This window comes from Mangifera indica, chromosome 1 (genome assembly GCF_011075055.1).
Source record: "Mangifera indica cultivar Alphonso chromosome 1, CATAS_Mindica_2.1, whole genome shotgun sequence".
NCBI lineage: Eukaryota > Viridiplantae > Streptophyta > Magnoliopsida > Sapindales > Anacardiaceae > Mangifera > Mangifera indica.
In genome coordinates this window covers 21615600-21624689 of record NC_058137.1, presented here as the reverse complement: position 1 = coordinate 21624689, position 9090 = coordinate 21615600, and the positions used below count along the sequence as shown (strand labels likewise).

Sequence of the window (9090 nt, the reverse complement as noted above, 5' to 3'; positions counted from 1 at the left end):
TTTGTGACAAAAAATTATCACATCATACAAGCAATAGAATCCTAGAAAAAATAATTATAAATAAATATAAATATATTCACTTTGATTATTCAATTATGGTATTGACATGATATGATGTAAGTAGTTACAAGATTGGTACAAACACCAAGTTTTTTTTTTTTTTTTAAAAGTATAAAATCTCAAGCTTTCTCATTGCTCTTTTATTTTTATTTTTTTGGGTCATTTTCTTGTGAAAAGGAATAAGGGATTTGAAAAAGAAGAGACAACTAGGAACAAGCTAACAGTTCATCATAAAGTCTTCAAGTACAGAAATTTGAGACTCTCAAAATGGACTATACCCTCTTAAATTATTATTAATATGCAAAGATTCAATAAGATTCTACAATTTATAAGCCTAAGTTTTGGGCTATTAATGATGTGATGTTTTGAAATCAACAAATTAGTACCCATTAAGGGAACACATTAGGACGGCCGTGTAGAAGGGTTAAACCTTTTTTTTTTAATTTAAAAAAAAGAATTCTAAGTTATTTTCTATATTCAATATATAAATAATACCATATTAATGCCAATTGTTGGATTGATTATTAATTAATAATCTGCCAAAATTTCAATTAGTTTATGAATTAATATATGATAACATTTTCAGGTGAGATTCATTATCAATAGTAAGTTTTGGGTATTGCCACAATAATCAATTATAACCAAAGGTAACAATATAAAAAGTATTGAACTATTGCCTTTTTTAATTGAAGTGACTAATTTTTTTTTATTAAATGGATCAAATTTTTAAAATTTTTTATATTGAAGAAATTAAACTTTTATATTATTTTATTAAAGAAAACAAATTTTTATTAAAAATATTAAACTATTAACTTTGCTTCAAAAAGAAAAAAAACAATAACTCTAATTTTGTTTATTAAATACTTTCAATAAAAAAATATAAAAATTTTAGTTTTTTTAATGAAATTTTAAAATTCAACCTGTTTAATAGAAAAAAATCGAGCATTTCAATAAAAAATTATGATAACTTATACAATACAATTATTTATACATACTTTAGATATATAGTTTAGGTATATAGATAATATGTCATTATATGATTGAATGATAGTGAATTAAAGATGAAATAACATTTAATCAAATAATGATATATTATCTAGGTACTCAAATTATATACATAAAATATATATGTGTAACATTGCTCATTTCCATTTGGGAAGGTGAAATTGAAAATGCAAATTAAGATGTTGAATTTTTTATAAGTAAATTGATTAACTAAATTTTCGTAGTTGCTATAATTAAAAACAAGGCCTACAATTATGTGATTGACTCGTATGCATGGACATCTTTTCATGAAAAAAAAGACTGGGAAGTTTGGCGGCATAGATGATTCCACTCAAGAAACTAGTTAACCCTAGGGTTAGAACAGAGAAGTATTCGAGAAAATACAAAGTAACTTCTCAAAAAACTTCATTAATCTTTTGAAAATGAAATACCACAGTTTTTATACAAGGAAAACTTAACTCATAATTATAAAAATGTGGGATTTGAGTTATTGCAATGACTTATGAAAACCTAAAAAAACCCTTGATTTTGAATTGAATTAAGAGAAATTACGTTTCTTTATAATCTTGCAAACTAATGCCGGGAATACTGACTTAGTTACCTCTTTTAAACAAACCCCATATTTTTCACTAATCCATGTCTAAATACTAATTAAAGAAGATCAAAACTCTATTTTTTATCATCTTTTCAAGGGACCACTGCAGTTTGAAAACACTAATAAATTTTCCATAACTTTATTATTATTATTATTTAAATTAATTATCTTGATCCAACCATATAATATGCAAGTAATAAGGGGTATGTATAAAGACATTATTAAATAAATTAATTATTAAAAAGGGAAAACTAGGAAGTATTAAGAGTGAGAAAATTGAAGTGATAATAATAATAGTGAGTAGGATATTGACAGTTGAGGCGAAAAGAAGAGAAAAGGCTCTAAAAATTAAATAGAAAAACACCTGGGCATGCAAAAATGTAAATTAATCTCGTCAAATATGAATGAATTTTTTTTTTTTTTTTGAAACTAAGATATTAATATTATTAACTAAAAAGGGTTTTTGCCTGACTCTATTATGTTACTGATAGTGATAGACCATAAGTTTCTCTCAATTTCAGATAAAAGATGTCTCCATTAATTAATGTACCTTCTATAATTTATCTATATACATTGTATTCTATGGACATAATTAGACTGATTAACTTCAACTATTCCCATTGCCATCATACCACTGGTTATTAGATGGTCGACTATTACTCTAGAGGTTTGGTTTGATTTGATTAATATTTTATTATTTAAATTAAAAATTATTTTGAAGATAAATTCTTTTAAAAATTATTACGTATAAATTATTATTATTATATTTAATAAAATTTAATAAAAATAAGTAAGTATAAATAATTATTATATTTGGTTAGAGGTAATAAAAAATATATTATATTATTTTACTTAAATACCTTTGAATATAATTATTCTAATTTTTTTATATTATTTATTATATTAATTAAAAATGAGATTATTTTTGTCTTAAAAAACTTAAAAAATAAGGATATAATCATAATAAAATCATGATTATCTTAATAATCTTCTAATACCTAAGATGAATACAGTAATCAGATTATATTTTATATTACTTGTCATATCACCATTGATAATAGAAGATTACCAAAATCTTTTATTACTTATAAATCAAATAAAGTAATATAAGCAATAAAAAATAAATTACCAGAGTAATTTTTATGAACCCCTAAGCAAACGCTTCTTATTGGTCTATCTTTTATAATTGATATTATCTCATTTTGTTTGTTAAATAATAAAATATTTTGATAATTTTTTATTATCAATAATAATTTGATAGATAATATAAGATACCTTAATTATTACATATATTTTAAATATTAAATATTAAAATAATTATAGAATTATTATACTCAATAATCTTTAAAATATTTATGTAAAATAATATTTTAATTTTTTTATTATATTTAACTAAATATAATAATTATTAATACCAACAAAATTTTATCAAATATAATAATAATTCATATAGATAATCTTTTAAATAATTTATCTTTATAATAATAATAATTTATTTTTTATAATAAAAAATTACACAAACCAAACACGTCCTTACAAAATTTAAAAATTATTTAATAATATCTAAAAACTATAATCAATCTTGTAAGGATAAGATGAAACCTAGGGATCCTTTGAAGCCATGAAAAGGGGGTGCATGGAGGAACCACCATATAAGACAAATAAATAAAAAATTCAAGGGAGGAGAAAGTGGTAGAAAGAAATCTACTGTAGACACCGCATTTTGATATAATAATAATCTCTTTAATTTTCTTGCATATAATAAACTAATATTGCCATTAGGTTTGATTCAATATTACTATATTAAACCTAGGAGGGCCCTTATGCTTGCCTGACCACTTGATTCTTAGACTTCATTTCTAGATCCATGCATAAATTTCCTGCAACCCCACACTCTCTTTCATCTACAACATCAATCATTTACTTTGGCTATACTTGAACATTTTGTCAAATTTTGAAAATTAATGCTAATTTCATGCATTAATTCAACATATTTAAAAGTTACAACTCCAACCCAAGTGAAAATTCTTTGTTCAATATATTTAATTCTTATTAAATCTTTTTAGTAAACTCAAAATAATGAAAAATTTTAAAATTTTAGATGTGTATATATATATACACACACGCGCGCGCACATATTTGTTCAATTTTTTTTTTTTTAAATACTAAAGTGTGTACAAGAGAAGATGTAATTCATGTAGATAAATGAGTGTATAATACAGTTTAGGGAAGGTGTAATGGTGGTTGGCGCTGTGTTCTTTGGAGAATTAAATTTGCTTTATCTTCAAACTGTGGAATCCAACCACAAAAAATAAGCAAACAAATGAAGATATGAAAATGACAAAGAGATATTTTAGTATGAAATTAAATAACTAGGAACCCCCAAACCCTATTATCTTAATCATCATCATCTCTTCTTCCTTTTCACCAAATTTTTTGTTTTCTTATTTGATTAATCACTAAGAAAAACTCCGGTACCCTATAATCTTAATCATCATCATCTCTTCTTCCTTTTTATCAAATTTTTTGTTTTTTTATTTGATTAATCACTAAGGAAACTCTGGTGGAAGGAGACTTTTCCTCATTTTTCAGCTCTTCATATATATATATAACTAACAAAGAAATTTTATTTAATAATAAAAATAATCTTATTTGAGTTAAATTATTTATTCAGATAAATCTGATAAAAAATTTAATGTTAAAATATTATCATAAAAGATTTAACCCTTTACTCTTTTATACTTGACCAGGCCTATTTATATATTTTCTACCTCTCTTTCTGTATCTTTCCTTCAAGTTCTTTGTTGCTCAAATCAAATGATATGGAAAGGGGGAGTCAAATCAAATCACACAAGTTCTTTCTTTCCCTCTTGTTTTGATCTGTCCGCAGGCACTTCACTCTAAAGCTAGTCATAAAAGAGAAATTCAGAAAAATAAGTAGTGTGATAATAATCAACAACTTGTTAATTATCACTATTAATTCACATGTTATGTAAAGAATTTAATTTCTTCAATGAAATAAAATTTAAAAAAAAATATATGTGGATAATGAAGGAATAAAGATGGGCATCTTTTTCTCAGCCTTTTTAACTCCATCTCTCTCCTTATTTCTTTCTTCCCTTAGCAGAGATATATTGATTTTGAGCTCTGACAATGGCCTAGTTTTCCTCTATCTCAAAGTACTACTTCTTGATCTTCCTCTGCAAAAACACCGGCATCATAATATTATTATTAATAACAATAAAAAAAACAATCATAGGCAGATCACTTGTAGTTAGGTTTCTTTGATTGTTTTCTATGTGTGAAACCATACATATCTCTTTCTCTTTCACTTTCTTTTTCTGTTTCCCTAAAGAATTTGATATATAAAAGAGACAATCTTTTATGGGTTCATTTCGTTTTTAGGTCATTGTAAGAAAAATTCCATCTTTCTCTCTTTTGCAGTAGAAGTTCAGATGATGATGACGACGATGATGATCATGAAGCACGTGTACACTCAGATTTCCATCTCTTCTTCAGGTAAACTTTATATAAATATTATTTTTATTATTAACAAATACTATAATCAATTCAATTCTCTCTCTGTACTTTCATTTCATCTATATAAGCAAATTTGCTTCGTTTTTATTCTCCCTTTTCTCCTTCTCTCTTCTTCATCTTCTTCTAGTAAAATTTAATGGACTCTTCAAACTCAAACCTTCTTCTTCTTCTTCTTCTTCACTGAAATCATTCTTACTCTCAACACTTCATTACATCATCGAATGGATTGATTGATTCATATCTCCACGGTACAACAACACAATAACAATTAGGTAAAACTAAAATCCATCCATTTATATATATATATGTTTATATCAATTCAATGTTATGATGTTATATGTCGATGCATGTTTTGTAGAAGTGATGAAAGTGAAAACTGACGTTGTGTCTTTTCTTTTTCAATTGGATTTCATCAGTTCAGTGAAAATAAACTCAGTTTATTAGATATATTTTGAAGAAGAAGAAGAAGATTTGATTATGGCGACTTTCTTTCATGGGAATCCAACTGAGCTTCAAGCGCCAGATGGCCTTCAAACTCTTGTTCTCATGAATCCAACAACTTACGTTCATCACCACCAGCAACAACAATTCTCTGACGCCACTACTGCGCCACCGCAGCAACCTCCGCACAACAATCTCATTTTCCTCAACTCGGCCCACGCGCCGGAGCAGGCGCCTCCTCCCAACGCTTCCCACTTCGTTGGCATCCCCACCACTTCTCCCGACGAAAACATCACCTCTCTGCATGGCCTCCTGCCACGCTTTCATTACAACTTCTACAACAACCCCAATTACCCTACCCAGCAAACGCGTGAAACCGCACGCGCCAAGCAAGGGCTCTCCCTGAGCCTCTCGCCGCAGCAGCAGGCAGGTTACGGCCAAGCCCAGGCGGTCTCAGGTGAAGACATGAGGGTCTCCGGTGGGTCGGCGTCTTCCGGTTCGGGTGTCACCAATGGAGTTTCGGGTATTCAGAGCGTGTTTCTGAGCTCTAAGTACTTGAAGGCCGCTCAAGAACTTCTTGATGAAGTTGTTAATGTAAATAACAGCGGGATCAACAATAAAAATGAATTTTCAAAGAAGGGAAATGGATACAGTAATGGAAATACTAGTAAGGTGATCGGAGAATCATCGGCCGCGGCGTCGGGAGATGGTGCAGAGACCTCCGGGAAGAAAGCCTCCGAGATAACAACCGCCGAGAGACAAGAAATTCAGATGAGGAAAGCTAAACTTATTAATATGTTTGATGAGGTATGCTCATATATGTATCCCTTTAAGTAACCTTTGAAGTTCATTTGTAATTTTAATGGAATTTGAAGTATTTTGGGGTTTGATTTTTCTTTTTGGATTGAAGGTGGAACAGCGGTACCGGCACTACCATCACCAGATGCAGATAGTGATATCTTCATTTGAACAAGCAGCAGGAATTGGGTCAGCAAGAACATACACAGCTCTTGCGTTGAAGACAATTTCCAAGCAATTTAGGTGCTTGAAAGATGCAATTACAGGGCAAATTAGAGCGGCAAATAAGATGTTGGGTGAAGAAGATTGCCTCGGAGGAAAACTGGAAGGCTCAAGGCTGAAGTTCGTCGACCACCATCTTCGACAGCAACGAGCTCTTCAACAATTGGGAATGATCCAGCACAATGCTTGGAGACCCCAGAGAGGCCTGCCCGAAAGATCAGTTTCAGTTCTTCGCGCTTGGCTATTCGAACACTTTCTTCATCCGTAAGTGCTTACACAAGTAATCTTAATCTTCTCTCGTTCCCGATTCTAACAATTTGATCTAACTAGCCTTTTGTGTTTTTGCTTATATAGTTACCCGAAAGATTCGGATAAGCAGATGCTCGCCAAGCAAACAGGGCTTACCAGGAGCCAGGTAAATGTTGTTCAGGTTGAAAAATTTTGAGTATTGAATGGAGTAATATTGAGTTATTTCAGGAATTTGAGTTCATGTTTTGTGAAAATGCAGGTTTCGAATTGGTTCATCAATGCTCGAGTTCGACTGTGGAAACCGATGGTTGAAGAGATGTATTTGGAGGAAATCAAAGAGAATGAACAGAATGGATCTGAGGAGAAAACAAGCAAAAGTGATCACAATGAAGATTCCGCTTCAAAGTCCACTGCTCCACAAGACAAAAGTCCTGCATCCGAGAGCCGAAGAAAAGCCTTCAAATCCAACAAAGAAATCTCCTCAAACCAGAATTCTCACTCTGTCATTCAAATGTCCACAGTTTCAACCTCTCCAATGGGAGCAACTGCTCGAAACCAATCAGGATTTTCCCTCATTGGTTCATCGGAACTCGAAGGTTTCACTCAAGGAAGTCCAAAGAAACTGCGAAGCAACGAGATTATGCAGTCTCCGAGCAGTGTTCCATCTATAAATATGGATATAAAGCCTGTTAATCACACAAACAACGAGCAAGTTTTATTGAAATTTGACAGTGATAGACAGAGCAGAGATGGTTACTCATTCATGGGGAACCAGATGAACTTCATCCAAGGATTCGGGCAGTACCCAATCGAAGAAATTGGAAGATTTGATACAGAACAATTCACGCCAAGGTTTTCAGGCAATGGAGTTTCCCTCACTCTTGGCCTCCCACATTGTGAAAACCTGTCATTGTCAGCAACACACCAGACTTTTCTCCCCAACCAAAACATTCCACTGGGGAGAAGAGTAGAATTAGCCAATGAGGCAGGCGAGTTCGTCGTAAACCCACCAACACCTCACTCTTCAGCTGCATATGAGAGCATAAATATTCATCAGAACAGAAAAAGGTTTGCAGCTCAATTGTTGCACGACTTTGTGGCTTGAAAAAGAGCTATAGCTTTCAGGAAGTGGTATCTTTTCACTATATCTTGCTGTTCCCTGTAGCATTTTGGGAACAAGAGAATGCAATGGTAGTGTAAAGGAATTAAGAAGAAGATGAAAATTTACGTAGTATAGGTTTATACTTTGCATAGAACCATTTGCGTTCGTAGATAGCTTAGGATTTGAGCATATGGATTGAGGATTGTATATTAATTTTGTAAGTTTTGAAGATGGATAGATGGGATTGATATAAGAATTAGTTATATGGGTTAATACCAATATATATAGTTATTGTGATTATTTATGGGGTTAATTTTTATCTTGTATTTCTTTCAATAAAAAAAAAAACAATTTGCGGGAACAAATTATGATATGCTTCATTTTCTGTTAAAACATTGAAGTACTGCTAGTTCAGACATGCGTTTTATTTCTAGAAAATTATTAGAGTCCAAACCATAGGCTAGCCATAAAAGAATGCAACAAGGCCTAGTTTTCAGTAGTGTGTATACTTTTTGAGTATATAGATGGGTATACACATAATGTGTTATTACGTGATTGAGTGAGTTTGAATTAAGAATAAAATAAGATATATGGTGATATATTATGTGTGTATCTATTTATGTATTAAAAAAATGTGTATATATAACATTACTCTTAAGTTTTTTATATGTACATATTTATATAATTTTCCCTTCCATCTGTGTATGTATCGAGATGACAATGTGACGCTCAAGGGTTGAATACCTTAATCTCCATCTGCACCTTGTATTCGATACAAGAATAACAAAGAATCTCTGTTCCCTCCCCGTGGGAAAAAATTCCCACACTTTTTTCTCTCATTCTCACTGAAAAAATAACAAAATATTTATTAGAGATTAAAACATATTTGTAATAATTCAAAATTTTTAAGGGTAATTCTATATGTAAAGATTTAGGGAATACGTAGAAGGGACGAGTTCGGGAAAGGGACGAGTCAGAGATATTATTTATCCTTGTCTTTGATTACAAAGATTTAGCAATTCCCATCTCTATTTTCATCCTCATTTTTATCAGAGAATCTCTTCTCTGTTTGGAGAGA

General features: G+C 30.6%; 1 protein-coding gene across 2 annotated transcripts; it reads left to right on the top strand.

Moving 5' to 3' along the window:
- Positions 1-4603: 4603 nt before the first annotated feature.
- On the top strand, positions 4604-8377 carry LOC123220182 (BEL1-like homeodomain protein 1). Of its 2 annotated transcripts, XM_044642229.1 has the most exons (6): positions 4604-4839; positions 5105-5179; positions 5617-6448; positions 6552-6925; positions 7016-7076; positions 7170-8377. In XM_044642229.1, the coding sequence occupies exons 3-6, from the start codon at positions 5678-5680 to the stop codon at positions 8013-8015; spliced, it is 2052 nt and encodes a 683-aa protein (XP_044498164.1). In that variant the 5' UTR covers positions 4604-4839; positions 5105-5179; positions 5617-5677; the 3' UTR covers positions 8016-8377. The 2 variants fall into 2 exon arrangements, with proteins under 2 accessions (XP_044498164.1, XP_044498172.1); XM_044642237.1 differs by lacking the exons at positions 4604-4839; positions 5105-5179 and adding an exon at positions 5248-5472.
- Positions 8378-9090: the final 713 nt, after the last annotated feature.

Excerpts from the sequence above, each read along its gene's own strand:
- LOC123220182 (XM_044642229.1), top strand. The coding sequence starts at position 5,678 with ATGGCGACTTTCTTTCATGGGAATCCAACTGAGCTTCAAGCGCCAGAT. Across the intron at positions 6,926-7,015 it reads TTCGAACACTTTCTTCATCC|TTACCCGAAAGATTCGGATA; the intron begins GTAAGTGCTTAC and ends TTGCTTATATAG. Across the intron at positions 7,077-7,169 it reads CAGGGCTTACCAGGAGCCAG|GTTTCGAATTGGTTCATCAA; the intron begins GTAAATGTTGTT and ends GTGAAAATGCAG.